Genomic DNA, 17,924 nt, shown 5'->3' on the forward strand with positions numbered 1-17,924 from the left:
TAGTATGTAGCTGCGAATGACTTTGGTGTTTTGCTCATCTTTATGGGGCTTTGCTAAGTGCTTGATTCGATTGTGATGGTGATGCAAGGCACGGTCCCGCCTTTGGTGGGTGGTACCTGATGTAAAAGGTTTAGTAAGGTACCTTGCGATCAACTGCCAGTTGGTACACCGCCTTTGCCGTTAGCAAAACAATCTGCCCACTTTCCGACGACTGTAACAAGCGATGCCTGTACACGAATCAGTTACTATGCGAGGTCCTGTGTGAGTGAGGCCATTGAACAAGGTGTTTATCGATCAAACAGCCCGCCGTCTCTGTGAAAGTCCATTCTCCCGCATGCCCTGTTGAGGGACCTTGTTGAGCCAGCATACAATCCACTGCCGGCGTTAGCATCTACTGAGCACAACTGATGATACATTGCTGACCTTATTGTCACGGCTAATACGCCTCCGTATATGCATTATAGGTAGAATGTGGGATAGTCCTCATATGCAGCAATCCAGTCCTACCCCTGGCGTGGCGAGACTCGGCGATATTTTTGCCTCTACTCGGACTAGAAACGATCTGACAAGCAGAGGGACGAAGCAGAGTCAACAAGTGAAACCAAACACAACAGAGAAGCACAGGCCAAGATCAATCCATGCAGCATATAGTACTAGGGAGAATCACTACCCGCATCACAGTTCGTGCAACAAACTGCGTGCCTTCTTTTGTGGCTGGCCTAGCAGAGCTTTGGAAGAGCTTCCATCTCCTTAGTAGTAGCCCGAGCTCAAGCTCAATCCTCTAGTCAGGAGTTCCTAGGGGGAGCCACCGGCGCACGTCCAGCGTGTTCACTGCGCTGTAGCCACCTCCTTCAGCGGGTAGAGGCGCCTGATCTCCAGCCCCCCCTCCCCTCTGGGTGGCCTCTAGCGCCTAGCCTCCAGGGCCCTTCCCACCACCCACGCGGCGGCTGCTTTTAGCGCGCTTGTCACCTCCAAAACATTCAACTTTTTGGGGGTCCCTCCCCCGCCAGCCCTTGCCAGACCGCCGTTCCTTTTGCATCCCTAGAACCTCTCTCGGTCTTGTTCTTGGATCTTCTTTTCCTTCTCTTCCGTTTCCTTTTCCTTCCTTTACCCCCCTCCGTTTCTCTCTTGTAACCGATCCTGCGGCGGGGTTTCGTCTCCTTTCTTGATCTCTCGCAGCTCCGGTTAGGATCGACCGTCTGTCTGGTCTCGTTTCTCCTCTTCCGCCCCTCCCTCTCTTGTTTTGCCCTCCTCCTGGTAGGGCGAGATATCGGAGCCCGCCATTTGGGTGAAGAGAGAGGAAGCTCCCTTCGAGATACCGTGTCTCACCACCAAACGGCCGCTTCTCTTGTCATCATAACCGGAATCCCATCGCCGTCTGCCCATCATGTCCAACAACAGCATCAAGGTCGTCGCCCGGTTCCGGCCTCAGAACCGGGTCGAAATCGAGTCGGGCGGCAAGCCAATCGTCCGCTTCGACTCGGAAGACACTTGTACTCTTGATGTATATACCCTTCCTCCGCCCTCCCTCTGCAGAAAGCAGAGCTCATAGAGATATGCGAAAGGCTTGTTGCTGACCGTTGCCGTGTTTTTCTTATAGTCCAAAGAGGCGCAAGGCACTTTCACGTTTGACCGAATCTTTGACATGTCATGTAAACAACAAGACATCTTCGACTACTCCATCCGCCCAACCGTCGACGACATTCTCAATGGCTACAACGGCACCGTCTTTGCCTATGGCCAGACCGGTGCCGGTAAATCATACACCATGATGGGAAGCAACATTGACGATCCCGAGCAGAGGGGTGTTATTCCGCGCATCGTCGAGCAGATCTTTGCTAGCATCATGTCAAGCCCCAGCACCATCGAGTACACCGTCCGCGTCAGCTACATGGAGATTTACATGGAGAAGATTCGTGATCTGTTGGCTCCGCAAAATGACAACCTCCCCATCCACGAGGAGAAGAATCGCGGAATCTACGTCAAGGGTCTTTTGGAAATCTACGTCTCCAGCGTCCAGGAGGTGTACGAGGTCATGCGGAGGGGAGGAAGTGCCCGAATGGTCTCTGCCACCAACATGAACGCGGAGTCGTCGCGATCCCACTCCATCTTCGTCGTCACAATCACCCAGAAGAACATCGAGTCCGGTTCGGCCAAGAGCGGTCAGCTGTTCTTGGTCGATTTGGCCGGTAGTGAAAAGGTTGGCAAGACTGGCGCCAGCGGCCAGACGCTTGAGGAAGCCAAGAAGATCAACAAAAGTTTGAGCGCCTTGGGCATGGTCATCAATGCCCTGACAGATGGCAAATCCCACTACGTCCCTTACCGAGACTCCAAGTTGACCCGTATCCTGCAAGAATCCTTGGGTGGCAACAGTCGAACCACTCTCATCATCAACTGCTCGCCAAGCAGCTACAACGATGCCGAAACCCTGGGAACGCTGAGGTTCGGTACCAGAGCAAAGTCCATCAAGAACAAGGCGAAGGTCAACGCCGAGCTCAGCCCCGCAGAACTCAAGGCTCTGCTCAAGAAGGTCCAGGGCCAGGTCACCAACTTCGAAAGCTACATCTCGAACCTCGAGGGCGAGGTGCAGCTGTGGCGATCTGGAGAGTCTGTCCCCAAGGACAAGTGGGTTCAGCCCGTCACGGATGGTGTTGCCGCAGCCAAGGCCGAAGCAAGAGCACCGCGGCCGTCGACTCCTTCACGGCTTACAGAGTCTCGCTCAGAGACTCCCATCGCTTCTGACCGTGCCGGAACTCCCAGCATAACGCTGGAGAAGGATGAACGGGAAGAATTTCTTCGCCGCGAGAATGAGCTACAGGATCAGATTGCGGAAAAGGAGTCTCAGGCTTCGGCAGCCGAGAAGCTCTTGCGTGAGACTAAGGAGGAGCTTTCGTACCTGAAGGAGCACGACAGCAAGATGGGCAAGGAAAACGAGAGGCTTACGACTGAAGTGAATGAATTCAAGATGCAGCTGGAGAGGCTAAACTTCGAGGGCAAGGAAGCCCAAATCACCATGGATGCCCTCAAGGAGGCCAACGCAGAGCTCACTGCCGAACTGGACGACATGAAGCAGCAGCTGCTTGACGCCAAGATGAGCGCCAAGGAGACGGGCGCAGCTCTCGATGAGAAGGAGAGGAAGAAGGCAGAGAAGATGGCCAAGATGATGGCCGGCTTCGAGCTCGGCACTGATGTGTTCAGCGACAACGAGAGATCCATTGCCGAGACCATCAAACACATCGATGCCCTGCTCGAGCAGAGCACGATTGGCGACCACATTGCGCCAGACGAGTTCAAGGCCCTCCGAGCAAAGATGGTCGAGACACAGGGTATCGTGAGGCAGGCAGAGCTGTCCATGTACAGCGGGCCATCCAACGATTTGGATGCCCGACGGAGACAGGAGCTCGAAGCCAGGCTGGAGGCGTTGCAGCAAGAGTATGAAGAGGTACTGACCCGCAACCTGAGCGAGGCCGACGTCGAGGAAGTCAAGGCACGACTGGAGGCCGTCTATGCCAAGCGCGAGAAGTCCGAGGTGCAACTCGTCGAAGAGCTCAAGGCCGATCTGGCCCAGAAGGCATCGGAGAACGCGAGGATGAAGACCCTGATTGAGGAGCTTCAGCAGCGCGTCAAGGCGGGTGGCGCCGGTGCCATGGCCAACGGCAAGACTGTTCAGCAGCAGATTGCCGAGTTTGACGTGATGAAGAAGAGCCTCATGCGAGACCTGCAGAACCGCTGCGAGCGCGTCGTCGAGCTCGAGATTTCGCTCGACGAGACCCGCGAGCAGTATAACAACGTGCTGCGGTCGTCCAACAACCGCGCTCAGCAGAAGAAGATGGCCTTTTTGGAGCGCAATCTGGAGCAGCTCACCCAGGTCCAGCGCCAGCTGGTCGAGCAGAATTCCTCTCTGAAGAAGGAGGTTGCCATTGCAGAGCGCAAGCTGATTGCCAGAAACGAGCGCATCCAGAGCCTCGAGAGCCTGCTGCAAGACAGCCAGGAGAAGATGGCTACCGCCAATCACAAGTATGTATCCCCCCTGGTCCTCCCCCCTTTCACTGCCTATGACTGTATCTCAACAAGGTGGTGTCACCTGTCATCGACGTGGCACTACGCATAACACAAACGTGAGACCAAATACGCTTGGTGCTGACCTAGACTCCTTCTCCCTAGGTTCGAGGTCCAGCTTGCTTCCGTCAAGGAGCGCCTCGAAGCTGCCAAAGCTGGTAGCACCCGCGGCCTGGGCGGTGCCGGCGGCGGCTTCAGCTTCACAAACGCTGGCAGCCGAATCGCCAAGCCTCTCCGTGGCGGCGGCGGCGACACCCCTGCGACTCCCACGATCCAAGGCGGTGACGGGACTCCCACCAGCAGCAAGCGCAGTAGTTGGTTCTTCAATAAGTCGTAGATTTGCTGCGCGCTTTTGCTTTCTCCGGGCGGCGTTTTGAGCACACTAGACGCGGTTTTACACTTTTTGGAACCTCCATACCCTCCCCGCTCCCCCCTCGTCTCTCTCTCCCTCCCTCTTTTTTCCATAGTTCCCTCCTTTCTACTCTTTTTCTTTTTTTTCCTTTCATGTTCCTCTTCCTTCCCATGCATATGCCCTGCTGACTTGCTGGTTAAGGCTATATCCGTTCTTGGTTTCTTCCTTTGCCTTGTATCTTTTGATATGCTTTGCCCTTACTGCTTCGTCCTCTCCGCTATCTGCATTTTGAAGGAAAAGAAAAACAGAAACGAAGAAAAAAATTTAAAAAAAGAGATTGGAACAAGGAGGAGATGGAGGAGGAGTACGTGCATTCCGCGCGCGCCACATGCATTGTGGCGGGAGCAGGGCGACGAATGATGATTGTTGGATTCTGATTTTTACGACTTTTGATGGTTTGTGTATTGGAAGGGAAAAGGAGGGGGAGAGAGACAGAGAGAAAGAGCCTTGACACACAAGGCGATGAAGAAGCAAACAAAAGACAGGTGGAATGAGTCAAGAGCGAACAAGAGAAATGGGCCGTGGGCAGGGAGATGGATTTCTACAGTTGGAGTTACGCGGTCGGGGAGGGATATATATGATATAAAGACGTCACGCATGAAAGAGTAAAGAGTTAAGACTTAAAGATATATGAGATACAACAACAGAATCTTGTTTATGACGAGGATCGAAGCCATGGAGAAGGTGGTGTGATTTCAAACAATCTCTCAGTCCGGCGGGCGACGACGCTTGAGCTGTAGAATCACAGCATCAGTCGTCAGTGGGCATTATTCGTTATTCTTGAAGATGGTTCTGCCAGCGGGCAAGCAATCAGTTATTCTTGGTGCCAGCCTTGATGATGGCCAAGCAAGTGGGAAGCAGAATGGCCCATGACAGAATAGACACGGCCACAAAGATGGCCACAATCTTGGCGTAGAGGATCACCACCCGTCGCCAGGCGGCCTTTGAGAAGGTGGACCAAGCGTCGCTGATGGTTGCGTAGCCCAGGCCGCCGACGATTGCGGGCTCGACCTTGCCAGTGAAAGATCGGTCAAAGGGGATGATGGGGTCTTCGTCCTCGGGGAGCAGCGAGGCCTGGATGCGGATGACGACAACGCGGGCAGGAATGATGACGACGACCCACAGCAGTGTGCTCAGGAGGATATAGACCGTCGCCTTGATCAGGTAAGAAATGTCGCCGTCGCGAATAGCGTCCGAGGCACCGCCCGACTTCTTCAAGTTGGCCATGGTCGGGGCATCAAAGCCAATGAGCTCAGCAAGCAGGAGGGGAACCCACTGGTGCACTTGGGTCGCAGCCCAGTAGAGCACGATGGCCTTCCAGGTGGCATCAAAGGCGCGCTTGAAAGGAGGCAGGCGGCGCCAAAACCTCCGAGGAGAGGGCTGCGAAATGACAATGTGAACCCAGGCAGCTCCAAACTGAACCATGACCAGCGAGGCCAGCAGCTCGGCAAAGGGCCGGACAGGTCCCCACGAGAAGATGGAGGCGACGATGCTGATGAGCACGGACTGGGTGAGAGCGCACATGAATCCACGGAAGTTGGCTCGGAATCCACCGTAGGAGGTGAGAAGACGGTTGATGGAGCGAAGGGAGGATGTCACCGTCCGGGCGGCACCATCGGTAGGCTTCGTGGTAGAACCAGCGGTCGCCTCCTCGTCAAGACCATCTCCGTTGGTGGGCATGGCGAGGGGCTCGTAGGCAGGAGGATTCTCATCTTCAATGATGGCGAAGACAGGGTAAATGTGGAACAGGGTGTAGTTGACCTATAAATCAGCGTTGGTGAGAAGGACATCGACCACGATCGCAGAAGCGAACACTTACGAGAAGAGAAACGGGCAGCAGGATGACGGCGTTGAGAAGCACGAGAGGCCAGCCCCAAGCGGGCATATGGAACTCGGCAGGTTCGCCTTCTTGAAAGACGGTCCAAGCCATGGTGATGGATGATCCGACGGATCGCTCGGGTAACGTGCGAAAGTGAAGTCTTCAAACTAGTAGCGGGTGCGATGAAAGAAGCGTGTCCCGAGAGCCAGCTTTTGTTTGCTTTGCAGATTGCCAAAGGTGGAAAAAAAAAGTGATGGAAGTATACAAGTGAGCGAGGCTAAAGAAACATCAAGCCGCGCTGATGGAACGGGGGAGGGCGAGACGCTTATAAGGCAAAGACGGGCAGGATTCTCGGTGGGTTGTCGAGGCGAAGGGGCCCCAGCTCCAACAGCCTAGGCAGCACTGCCCTCCTCCACGGCGGAAGCCCGTCTAGTTTGCACTTTGTCAGCCCGAACGATTAGCAGAGGCGGCAAAAAGCTGTCGCTGCTCTTTTCTCGGCCACTTCTGCTTTGGGACAGCAAGCTGGATCTCGTCTAAAGAGTCTTTTCCCGAAGCAGCGCGGATGGATTGATTCTTTTCCGCGCACGCGAATCACATTACTTACCCAGGACGGTGCTTGCGTGTGGCTGCATAAGGAGTGCATTGCAAGACATGTTGGTGTGGACGAGGCACATTGCTGTTCCATTGTTGTCCTCGTGAAGATTTCTTGGAACTTTTCGACGTTCGGCATCTAATGCATCGCCTCAACAGGGATTATCGATTCGTGCCTCGTAACTGTTTGAAATGTTTGCATCAATGAACTGAAGCTTTCGCGAGTCAGCGTCTATCGTGTTTCGGACTTCAGGCAAGCGCTGCCTGTATAAGTGGATATCAGTCAAGATTCGAGATGAAAGAATCGTCGGTAACAGTGGACAAACGGTCCTAGATCGATTGAAAGCGAGGACCGACAGAAATTGAGGAAAATAAAATAGAGGACAAAAGAGAGAAGCGAGATTGAGGAGAAATCAAAAAGAAGTGGTTTTGGCATGTCGTGCGTGACTCCTTCCTCCTTCTGGTACCCGAAAGTCAAGCACGCGGCAGGCGCTGCCCAGATGCCCCGCGGCTTCTTGAAATAGCGGAAGGTGGGGCGTCATTCGCCGACTCTTTGGAACGGTCTGTACCTTGCACGGAATTCAGACTGACGGGATACTTGTGCCCTTGACCTGCCCGTTTAATCATCGCTTTATATCCAGACGTTTGATTTCTTTTGTTGATATCGCATCCTCATCAGACTTCAACCTTTCAAAGCACCTCGAAATGAGGTAAAGCCCCGATCCAAGCAATGTCAGCGCCGTCCATCCCCAATCTTCTCTCTCTCCGGGGCAGAGGCGGTCGGGGCCGAGGCCGAGGCCGGGGACGCGGAGGCTCTGAGCCCGGTTCCAAAGCCGCTGCTTCTCACGATTCCATCATCCAGGGAACGGATACCGATGCCGCCGTATCCAGGCTGAGCGCCGTTGACTTGGGCTATCTGAGCGATCCGTATGCGCGGTATTTTGTATCCGCTCTCGGTGGTCCGCCAGCAAGACGGTTTCCCATCATCAACCGAGGTCCGTGTCTCACTGAACGGAGGCTTCCTAGTACCTACCACCACTCATTACTCCTGGATTTCTTGGGGCAACAGGTGGTTAGGCTCCTGGCTCTCTTTCTCCTCTTCTCAGCCTCTGTTTGGAAAGATGATATGGCGGCTCAGCGGCTCACATCTACTGCAGGAACATACACGCGCACAACAGCCATAGATACCCTGGTGCACTCGTTCCTTGAGGGAGCTCAGGGCGAAGGTCAAAGAGAAGGAGTCACGAAGCAGATCGTGTCTCTGGGTGCCGGCACCGACACTCGGCCCTTTCGGCTCTTTAGCCAACAGGGCCATCCTCAGCTCATCTACCATGAGATTGACTTCCCGGTAACAAGCGCCAAGAAACTCCAGACGGTTGAAGCAGTGCCGCCCTTGGGCAGCATCTTGACAAACCGCTCAGTAGGAGACAGCGGTGTGGACTGGTCGGGCCAGCCACCCAATGGTCAGTACTTCTGCCATGGGTTAGATATTCGCCGCTTGTCGCCCACGAGCACGGAAAATCTACTTGGCCTTCGCACCGACGTTCCTACCCTCGTTTTATCAGAGTGCTGCCTCTGCTACCTCTCCCAAGAAGAGTCTGATGGTGTGCTCGCGTATTTCTCTTCCCGAATACCCAACATTGCTGCCGTCATCTACGAGCCGATCCATCTGGGGGATCCTTTCAGTGAGACAATGATATCGAACCTGGCGGCAAGGAACATTCATATGCCCAGCCTCGACCGACGCAGAGACGAAGGAGATGAAGCAGCTCGGCTGAAGCGGTTAGGCTATGAGACCACCCGCCAGCTGACTATTGAGCGCTTGTGGAGCAAATGGGTCAACGAGGAAGAGAAAGAAAGGGTTGACAGGCTTGAAGGACTGGACGAGGTTGAGGAGTGGCAGCTGCTTGCTGGACACTACGTTGTTGTCTGGAGCTTCAGGGGAGACGGATTTGAGGGATGGAGGGGCCTTGGATAAACCACCTGTAAGCAACACAAGAACGAACAAGGCTGTTGCGATTGAAATCACTTGTGCATATGTCAGGGACCGTCGTCTTCCACTCATGACTGGATGCCGGAGCCTGACCCATGTTTGCTTTTTAGTACCGCCTGCAGCCACATTGTTTGCATGCATACAATCAGAGCCTCCGTTTTCCACCGCCAACGTCAGTGAAAGCAGATCTGCATTAGCTAAAGATCGTGACGTTTTGCTTGTAACCAAGTTGGGATGCGATGCGAACCAACATTGGACCCTCAAACAGTGAGACACATGTCACTCACTCAAGTCTGTCTTGCACCTTTGTAGAACGCTCACGTGATTGCAGATAAGCAAGGCGTGCATCTAGCGTACCAACAGCGCTCCCTTAGGGGGTGCGCTTAGCATACTTTGTTGCTAACGACATCCGACTTCTGTGTCGCGTTCAAGCCTCACCAACTTTTGTCTCCTCCTCGGTTAAAAAAAACACACTCATCGTCATCCTTCATCCTTTCTTCCAGCTCGCTCATCTCTCTTCTTGCTTCTTCTTTTTTTTTTTTTTTTGGAAATAATTTATTGCTCGAATCATTGCTTCAGTGAATATTGCTTCTCCGCTTCTCTTGTATGCGTCTCTTTATTGGGAGTCCCGAGGAGTCAAAGAAGGGAACCCCCTTGTAAGCGGACGGTTTTCGGTGTCCTTTTTGGAGATCCCTTGGCTTCTGTATCGCCTTACGCTGCGAGATCGCCGATATACTACGAGCTACTCCTTCGAATATCCGTACTTTTGCATACTCAAACGCCTCTGGCTACACGATACACGGCATCCTTGGGAGCGCTTTGAAGGGGGGTTTCTCGGAGCCTACACGGCTGGGGCTTGTCGCAATCAAAGGGAGACAAAGGCGGTTGGACGCGCGCTGTGACGGCCAGGCTCTCAAAGCGCCGATTATTGAGAAAAGAGGAGGATTTTTTTTTTTTTTTTATCACTTGGGCGGGAGACATCAGGCGCCGCAAAGATGGCCGAGTCAAGTACCGTCAAGACGTATAAATATCGGCAGGAGATTAGCCAGGTGAGATACCATTTTCATTCTACCTTGGCCGCTTTGTTCCCAGGAGCGATGGGTTCTCAGAAGTCTGAGGACAGGTTTGATGAACTGTTCAGGATGAGGACTTACAATGCACTACCTTACACTTCCCCGTGTCATCTTTGTCACACCTCCTCATGAGCTACTCATTCTTTTTTTCATGAGTCTACAGCTCAGTGAGCCTGATGGATGGTCTCGAGTTTTGAGCACCCCCCAAGAAAGGGACGCTCTATGTTCTCTTTTCTTCTAAGAAACAATACGCAGTTCATATATCGGCTCTCTCATATCCACTGCAAGCCTCAGATCCAGCGCTTACATCACGATCCTCATGGAGAGTCCCCCGCCAACACCTGGCAATGCCAGCCCCCAGCTTCATCGCACAGCTGCCAAGTGGCAAGGCATTCAACCAAACTGAGATTTGGCCGTGAAACTTCACACAACTTTGTTGATATTCTTCTCTCATTCTACATACCATGGCCTTCACCTACTCTTCACTCCCTTCGTCCCCCTCAGGGCGCTCGCCTTGCCCTTCCCCAGTCGTGAACCCGGAACAACACATCTACCTGAATGGCCAAAGATATCGAATGAAAGCCGGATACATGTCTCGCCTTTCCCGACGCGCCATAACCATTGACTCTTTCCGACAGATGATGTACGTCTCTGGCGAGACTGCTGAGCCGTCCGTCGAAACCACCGGTATCATCGAGGATATCGTCCGGCAGCAGGTCATTGAACTGGTAAGCTCCCCTCCCTATACGTTGTTCAGTGGTCATTCGAGTGAGATAGCTCACTGACATTTTATCCCTCCAATAGCTGCGCAACTGCACTGAACTTGCCGCCCGGCGCGGTTCAAAATCCATCAGCACAAACGACCTCATCTTCCAGATCCGCCATGATCACGCCAAAGTCTCTCGCCTCCGCACATTCCTCTCCTGGAAGGACGTTCGAAAAAACGTCAAGGACTCGGATGACAAGGGCGCCGACGCAGACATTGCTGCCGGCGATGACGCTGTCGGCGGTGTCGTGCCAGGGGGCCCCGTAGATGAAGCCGCCAAGAAGAACAAAAAGGCCAAGGTCGGCCTCCCCTGGGACCCCTCGTCCTTTTACTCCGTCGAGGTCCCCGAGCGCGACGACGAGGAGGACGAAGAAGAGGAGGAGATGAACTACATCACGCTCCAGCGTCTGCGCAAGGCCGACGAGCGCACAAAGGCCATGACCAGGGAGGAGTATGTGACCTGGTCGGAATACCGTCAAGCGTCCTTCACCTGGCGCAAGGGCAAGCGCTTTCGCGAGTGGGCTGGTTTCGGAGTTGTTACGGACAGCAAGCCGTCGGACGATATTGTCGATATTCTCGGCTTCCTCACCTTCGAGATGGTCCAGACGCTGACGGAGGTCGCCCTCAAGGTCAAGGAGCAGGAGGACATCTGGCGCGCCCAGACGGGTGCCTCCACGGGCGACTCTGGGACCAGCAAGAAGCGCAAACACCAGCAGGGCCTCTTTGACCCGCCCAGCGAGGGTCGTTCGCCAATTGAGCCGCGACACGTCCAGGAGGCTTTTCGACGGTTCCAGCAGAGGCCCAAGAAGACGCGCGCTATGCTCAACGGGACAAGGCTGGCGCAGCATACATCTCTGAACATCATCTGAACTTGTCTTCTCTTCCAGGTTACATTTCAACCTTTTTCTCCTCTAGTAATTTCGTTTCATGCTTCTTTTCCTCTTTCCATAGAGATTTGTTGTTTTTTGTTATTTTTTTTATGGCTCGCATGGTGCTGCTCCCGTCGTCTATACTGGACCAGCAGAGCCTGATTAATCCTACCTGCTTTCACGTTTTCCAAGTTGTGTCACCATTGAGGTCCGAATTTCGAGGTACTTGTGACTGTCAGAATCACGTCCCCCTTGACCTTCCATGTGTAGATGCCCGGGACTTCCATTAGTAAGCAATCATCGCATGTTGGAAACTGTCTGCGATCCCCTTCTAGCAGCTGCATTGCCTTGCCAAAGTCGAGAGTTAACCCTCTGCAAGCTGATGGGCATTTCCTCCGCCTCGGCCTCGTATATACTCGGTTTTCTGCGGCTGGGCCGAGGGTCCGTGTACCTCCGTGATCTCTGATATGAAAGCTCTGGGTGAATGGCGGTCGAACCGAGTCGGTCCAGAGCAGAATCTTGCATCTCTTCCGGCTCTTCTTGTATAGCAACGCTGCTTTGGTGCGCTGTCGATGAGCTGCCAGATGCGTTTGAGTAGGCTGTGGTCAAGGACTCTTGTTGAGGATCTTTCATCTGCACATAGCGCGTGTAATTGGGCTTCTCCAGCATTCCAGAACGGAATGCATTGACGCCCACGAGCATCTTGACCAGCTCGACCAGCTCTTCGAGGTACTCAATGATCTCCATATGGCCAGCAGCGCTGGCATTCCAAGAGAGGAAATTATGTTTGGTAATTAAACGAGCAATCTTCTCATGGTCTTCATACTCGCTCGTGCTGCTGTAATGACTGGCATGGCTCACCGTAGGCGTTACAGGAGCCGAGCCTGAAGCTTGCGACGTGATAATCTCTCGAACCCGATGGATGAGCCGAAGATGCGCTACACGAGCCGAGGGAATGAACTGCGGGAGTGGGAGCCAGGTTGTCAAGGCCTCGTTGACGGAGAACAACATGAGGGCGCAACTGGCCACCATGCTCCGCCGGTACATGTAAGCTTGCGGGTTGAGGGTTTCTAGAACGGAGGAGCCATAAGCCCTCCGGAGTTGCACGACGTTGTCCATCCGATCGATGATTTGATGAAGCACGTACACAATCTCGGCATATATAGGCGCGAGCTTCTTAAAGCTGCCTTTCAGCCGCGGCTCAGACGAACAAAACGGTAGAAAGGTCTCGGCTGCTGCAAGTGAGGCTTGGGCTTTATCCCGCCATCGATCGAAACTGCGATGCAGCCTTGGAGAGCGCACATCGAGAACTTCGGGTCCATCCACACCCACGGCCATGGCGCCCTGCATGCTCTGGATGTGCTGCACACAGGCAGATAAGGATTCCACCAACCGATCTCTTGCACGCACAGGGTAAACCGCAATTTCCACGAATGCCGCGGTAATGCCTCCGGCCAGGAAGGCTACGAGTCGCTGGTAGTAAACCTGTTGTGGCCGTTCCGTGTTGACATTTTCAGAGGCTATTTGCACCTGGTCAGATATTTCTGGTCTTGTCATAAAAATTGAGGACAGAAGGGAGGGCTAAGTGTACCTATGGCAACGACATTCATCGATATAATCGCTGCCGCACCAGCCTTGACATACTTCGTTGCAACGTGAAAATATGCAGCAGGTAACAGTGTAAAGGCGAGAACCACGACGATGATAGCCCTGCTCCCCCCTGCAATGACGAAGGAGACATAGCCAGCTGTGCAGCCAAGGACTAGCCCGACAAGTCGAATAATAAAGGAGACCACGGACGTGCCGATGGCCACCTCAAAGATAAATATCAACTGGAGTGGTGCCCAGCTGCCGTGGACACTCGCATACCATGCGTTCCAAGACGGTACGAACGCTGGCCAGCTAACAAGGAAAACGGCAGAGGACAGCTTCAGGGCGTAGAAAAGATCGTCAGAGTCTTGAGCCCATTCGAGGACATCTGCCAGCTTTCCTCGAAGCTTTGAAATCCAAGTGTCAGGGTAATCTGCCATTCCGCCATTTCGTCTGAACTGTGGGCGCTTCTCTTTTTCCTCCTCTTTCTTTCGGCGATTTGCATTTCTGTTTCTCGACACCCTCTCGGCTTGAGGGACGGATAGAGAGCCTGCTTCTTCATCAGAAGCTCTCCCTCTCGGCTGCTTCTCGCTATCAAGACCGCCGGCGGGATCTTTCGATCCGGTGTTCGGCGGGTTGTCCCCTGCCAAATCTCCACGGCGAGCCGCTTTCCTTGCGCCTTCAGGGAGGACCATTGAATCAAGCTCGCCAGTGGTACGTAGCCACCAGCGAAGACTCGAATATTGAGGCATCCAGATGCGTGTTCTATCATGGCGACGCTGTCTCTGTTCTACCAATTGGCGAGCATGACGAAGCATCTTGAGGATGTGTGTCGAAGACTGGCGAAAGGCTAAAAGGAACGACGAGATGAGAAAAGATTCCATACGCGGCATGAAGTCGAGCGACTGGCCCGTCTCCTGCATGGCAATCAGCTTGAGTTGCTCAGTGCATCGTTCATCAAACACTGCCAACGCATCGGTGAATATGTCAATCCGTAGGTCAATCTCCTCCAATCGAATGCCTCGAGGTGTACGGGCGCCAGAAGGGAGAGTAGGAACATCGTAGCAATATGCCAAACAAGATATGAGCACAAGCACTGCTTCGTTTGTAGCGATTTGGAATTCTTGTACAGGAGCTCTTATTCGCATGACGATTGACTCTAGGAGCCTGGCACTGCTCAGCCGAATCTGCCTGTTCAGCTTGATATAGTCGACCTTGCTGGAGTGGGCAACAGAGTTTCTTGCTCGAGATCTAGAAGCCGTCCCAGAACTGAGATTGAGATTGATGTTCGCTTCTGGGGCACTGGAGGATGGCGTGGCAATATCCAGAGTATTCAGACACTTGGGCGATTGCCAGATATCATCCTCCTCCTCCGTTGCTAGGCCGCTGTCTTCCACGTCATCTTCATCAAGAACGATGAATTTGTTCTCACAAGCACCAATCAGTGTTATGACGCTCTGCGACAGACGGCTCATGAGGTCAACGCTGATGGGTTTCATGTCAGCCGGGGCAAGGGGCGAGATGGAAACCTCAAAGTTGACCTCATTCTGAGCCTTTTTGCAAGCCGCGAGTTTGGTCCGGATAGGGGGCTTCCTCTCCGTCAAAAACGCAAGTGTAGTCGCATGCAGCGGCGGCTTGGCTGCTCTGGCGCTGGATTTGGCTGATGGAAAGGGGTTTGGAAGGACAGCGCGTAGGTTGCTCCAGTAATGGATGATAAGCTGCTGACAGCGCGTAATTCGGGGCTTCTGTTGTTTGGTGCCCTGGCATTCGGATACGGTGTTACTCTGGAGGCTCCCAATGTTGTGGGACTCGACACGATCGCCTCCGGGGGTGACAAACCAGTGGGTGGCTCGTTCAAGTGTGTCGACCATTTCTGATAGAGCACTGATGGTAGAAGTGCCCAGGTAGCTGCCCGAAAACTCTCGGAATATGCTGACGTTGACGAAGAGGATGACGCCGACGCCAATGAGAATTGGCACATAGATTGTCGTGTACAAGGTGGGCGTGGCCTCGGTTGGAACATTGAGCACGGTGACGGCGGGCAGAATCAGGGCCAAGACAAACAGAAACAAGCGAGGGCTGGAAGACCTGATATATCCATGAAGTAAAATGCATGCCAGATAGAAGAAAGCACGAATCGTAAAGGCACCAGCTTTGTTGGTGTCATAGACCAAGCTCCCCAGGTATAAGCCCAGGATATTCCACGATAAGCCTATGCCCGAGCCGAAGATGATCATGATGACGTTCTCAATGACAACGCCCATTCGTTGTCCTGGGTGTGAAAAGGCAACCACCATTGGCGCCAGGTAGGATGACCAGCTCCGGATCTGGGGGAGGATGGCAATGATGGTTGCAATAACACAGGCTATGAAGTCCTTGAGGATGCGCTGCCAAAGGGTCTTGGGGCCGCAATCGCCCCAAACCGAGGTGACGAGCCTGCGTAGAAGCTTTGCCATTGCCGTGACGAGTAGAGAGGCTTCCGTAACCACATTATCCTTGGTTGAACGGTGCTGGACTATATCGAGCTGTTGTTGCGCGCCTCTCGACAAGAACACACCCGGAGCAAATCGGAGAGACGACCGGAAGTGTCTCGGGAAGTCGACGAGATGTGAGAGCCTCTTTATCTGACAATGCCGTAGGAGGATGCAAGGGCCGAATATCGATCAGCCTATCTTCTCCCGCAATTGTCTGAAGCTTTCAATTGGGGTTCAAGCTGTTGAGTCAGGAAGAGGAGGTGAGACGGGAGAAAGGCGGAGAGAGAAGAAGGTGCCGAACAGTGATAGTCATGAGGGCAACAGAAGACCAACTCAACTGATGGGGTTTGAAGGAGGGGAAGTTGAAGTCTAGGCAGATCGACAATCGATACAAGGTCGTGCTCCTTTGCCCTTCCAGGGAAGGACGGTAGTAGCTGGTCTCGTGAGGCAAGCAAGGAAAGAGGTAGAAGGCCGGATCGGATCAGGTCGCAGCCCGCTTGATTTTGAGGCTTGAAGTTGAATACAGTGGGGTCGAAGCGCTACAAGGGCGCTATAAGGGCGCTAGAAGCAGCGCAGCAGCTCGTCTGGTGTTGAACCGTGCGAGGACATGGATTGGTGCCAATAACATGTACCTCCATGTAATTGGATCCATCATCATGCTTCAATGACTGCCTTATGAGGCGGACAGCATCTGGCTTACTGGTCGCTCCATCACGCAGACAGACAGAGATGCTTTTCATATACCCAAATTTATCACCATAGCCCCTACAAGGTGATTCATGTTACATCTGCTCTTCTCTGCTGAGTCAACCACAAACATTATCTCTTTGAGCAAGGTATCAGCAGCAACTTTTGAAGCTGGTATCAAGACCGCACTGGCCCAAACAGCGCTTCTTTGAGGAACAATAAGCTTCTCTTCTCCGTCGCTAGACGTCAGAAGGTCAGGAATGCAATACAACCCAAATATCAACATCGTCATCATCCTCCGCCAGTCCTCAAGTCCCCCAACCTTGTTCGGCTCCGTCCGTCCATCGCCATCCGTGCGCTCCGACCCCGCGATTCAGCTAATAAACGGACGCTGTAACGCTCTACATGTACCTAAACTGCCCTGGAAGCACCCGACCCGACGACCTTGAAACCTCCAACCAACAACGCCAACCCAAGCCCCAATTATTCATCACCAGCTTGACCCTTAATCCGCAACCAACTTCCTCCCCAGACAGAACCCGCAACAACAATCGCACTCGCACCCGCTTCCCCAGTCGCAATCATGCTCTCCTTTATCCTCATTCAAAACAGACAGTGAGTCTCTCCCCCCCCAACCCCTTTCCCGTCCCCCAGACTCTCCAGCGCAAACGCGCAAAATCCACTCGCGACCGCAAAACCACCAAAGACAGCAAGAAAGCTCACCCGTACATTTTAGGGGCAAAACCCGCCTCGCGAAATGGTACGCCCCCTACAGCGACGACGAAAAGATCAAGCTCAAGGGCGAGGTCCACCGCCTCGTCGCCCCCCGCGACCAAAAGTACCAGTCCAACTTCGTCGAGTTCCGCAACAACAAGATCGTCTACCGCCGCTACGCGGGCCTCTTCTTCTGCGCCTGCGTCGACACAAACGACAACGAGCTCGCCTTCCTCGAGGCCATCCACTTCTTCGTCGAGGTCCTCGACGCCTTCTTCGGCAACGTCTGCGAGCTCGACCTCGTCTTCAACTTTTACAAGGTCTACGCCATCCTCGACGAGGTCTTCCTCGCCGGCGAGATCGAGGAGACGAGCAAGCAGGTCGTCTTGACGCGGTTGGAGCACTTGGATAAGCTGGAGTAGTTCGGAGCATGGCGGAAACGGAAGACGCGTCTTTTTTTTTTTTTTTTTTTTTTTTTTTTTTTTTTTTTTTTTTTTTCTTTTTTTTTTCTTTTTCCCCTGCTCTGTTGGTTCCTCGGCGTCGCATTTGCATCGCCCTTGGTATTCTCGCGAAGAATTAGCTCAAGGGGGGGACGCAGCGAGTGCCGATTTACATCGCATGTATATTTCGCTTTCTCAGGTTGGAGTTCTCAAAGGGGGCATTTGATTGGGATTGACCTTTTGTTCTCTTACCGTCATATCGCCATCCTACAGCGAACGCTTCTGCGTTACCAGCATTTGTTGAAAAGGGTGCATATAGCAATGGCGTTCTGGGCGTCTTGGAAACTGCGCATTGGAGCGCTGGGAAGACATATTAATACCATGATGCGAATACCATTTACTTTCTCAATATCTTGTTTGTACGCGCCTTGTATCAA

General features: G+C 53.4%; 6 protein-coding genes across 6 annotated transcripts; 4 read left to right on the forward strand and 2 right to left on the reverse strand.

Moving 5' to 3' along the window:
- Positions 1–1,387: 1,387 nt before the first annotated feature.
- On the forward strand, positions 1,388–4,396 carry CCMA1212_004579 (Kinesin heavy chain; the record flags this gene model as incomplete). Its single annotated transcript, XM_073701877.1, has 3 exons — positions 1,388–1,504; positions 1,601–4,017; positions 4,165–4,396. The coding sequence occupies 3 exons, from the start codon at positions 1,388–1,390 to the stop codon at positions 4,394–4,396; spliced, it is 2,766 nt and encodes a 921-aa protein (XP_073559312.1).
- An 885-nt stretch (positions 4,397–5,281) lies between these two features.
- CCMA1212_004580 (uncharacterized protein) lies at positions 5,282–6,450 on the reverse strand (the record flags this gene model as incomplete). The annotated part of the gene is made up of 2 exons (XM_073701878.1): positions 6,291–6,450; positions 5,282–6,232 (listed from the first exon to the last, which is right to left on the reverse strand). Exons 1-2 carry the CDS (start codon positions 6,399–6,401, stop codon positions 5,282–5,284), a joined length of 1,062 nt encoding a protein of 353 aa, XP_073559842.1. The 5' UTR covers positions 6,402–6,450.
- Positions 6,451–7,611: 1,161 nt separating this feature from the next.
- On the forward strand, positions 7,612–8,859 carry CCMA1212_004581 (Leucine carboxyl methyltransferase 1; the record flags this gene model as incomplete). Its single annotated transcript, XM_073701879.1, has 2 exons — positions 7,612–7,876; positions 8,039–8,859. 2 exons carry the CDS (start codon positions 7,612–7,614, stop codon positions 8,857–8,859), a joined length of 1,086 nt encoding a protein of 361 aa, XP_073559841.1.
- A 1,010-nt stretch (positions 8,860–9,869) lies between these two features.
- Positions 9,870–11,582, forward strand: CCMA1212_004582 (SAGA complex subunit spt3; the record flags this gene model as incomplete). The annotated part of the gene is made up of 3 exons (XM_073701880.1): positions 9,870–9,923; positions 10,586–10,675; positions 10,752–11,582. 3 exons carry the CDS (start codon positions 9,870–9,872, stop codon positions 11,580–11,582), a joined length of 975 nt encoding a protein of 324 aa, XP_073559481.1.
- A 297-nt stretch (positions 11,583–11,879) lies between these two features.
- CCMA1212_004583 (uncharacterized protein) lies at positions 11,880–15,628 on the reverse strand (the record flags this gene model as incomplete). Its single annotated transcript, XM_073701881.1, has 2 exons — positions 11,880–13,126; positions 13,174–15,628. The coding sequence occupies 2 exons, from the start codon at positions 15,626–15,628 to the stop codon at positions 11,880–11,882; spliced, it is 3,702 nt and encodes a 1,233-aa protein (XP_073559563.1).
- Positions 15,629–16,916: 1,288 nt separating this feature from the next.
- Positions 16,917–17,469, forward strand: CCMA1212_004584 (AP-2 complex subunit sigma; the record flags this gene model as incomplete). The annotated part of the gene is made up of 2 exons (XM_073701882.1): positions 16,917–16,948; positions 17,070–17,469. 2 exons carry the CDS (start codon positions 16,917–16,919, stop codon positions 17,467–17,469), a joined length of 432 nt encoding a protein of 143 aa, XP_073559550.1.
- Positions 17,470–17,924: the final 455 nt, after the last annotated feature.

The sequence above is a fragment of the Trichoderma ghanense genome, assembly GCF_004382785.1.
Source record: "Trichoderma ghanense strain CCMA-1212 chromosome Unknown scaffold_4, whole genome shotgun sequence".
NCBI classification, from domain to species: Eukaryota; Fungi; Ascomycota; class Sordariomycetes; order Hypocreales; family Hypocreaceae; genus Trichoderma; species Trichoderma ghanense.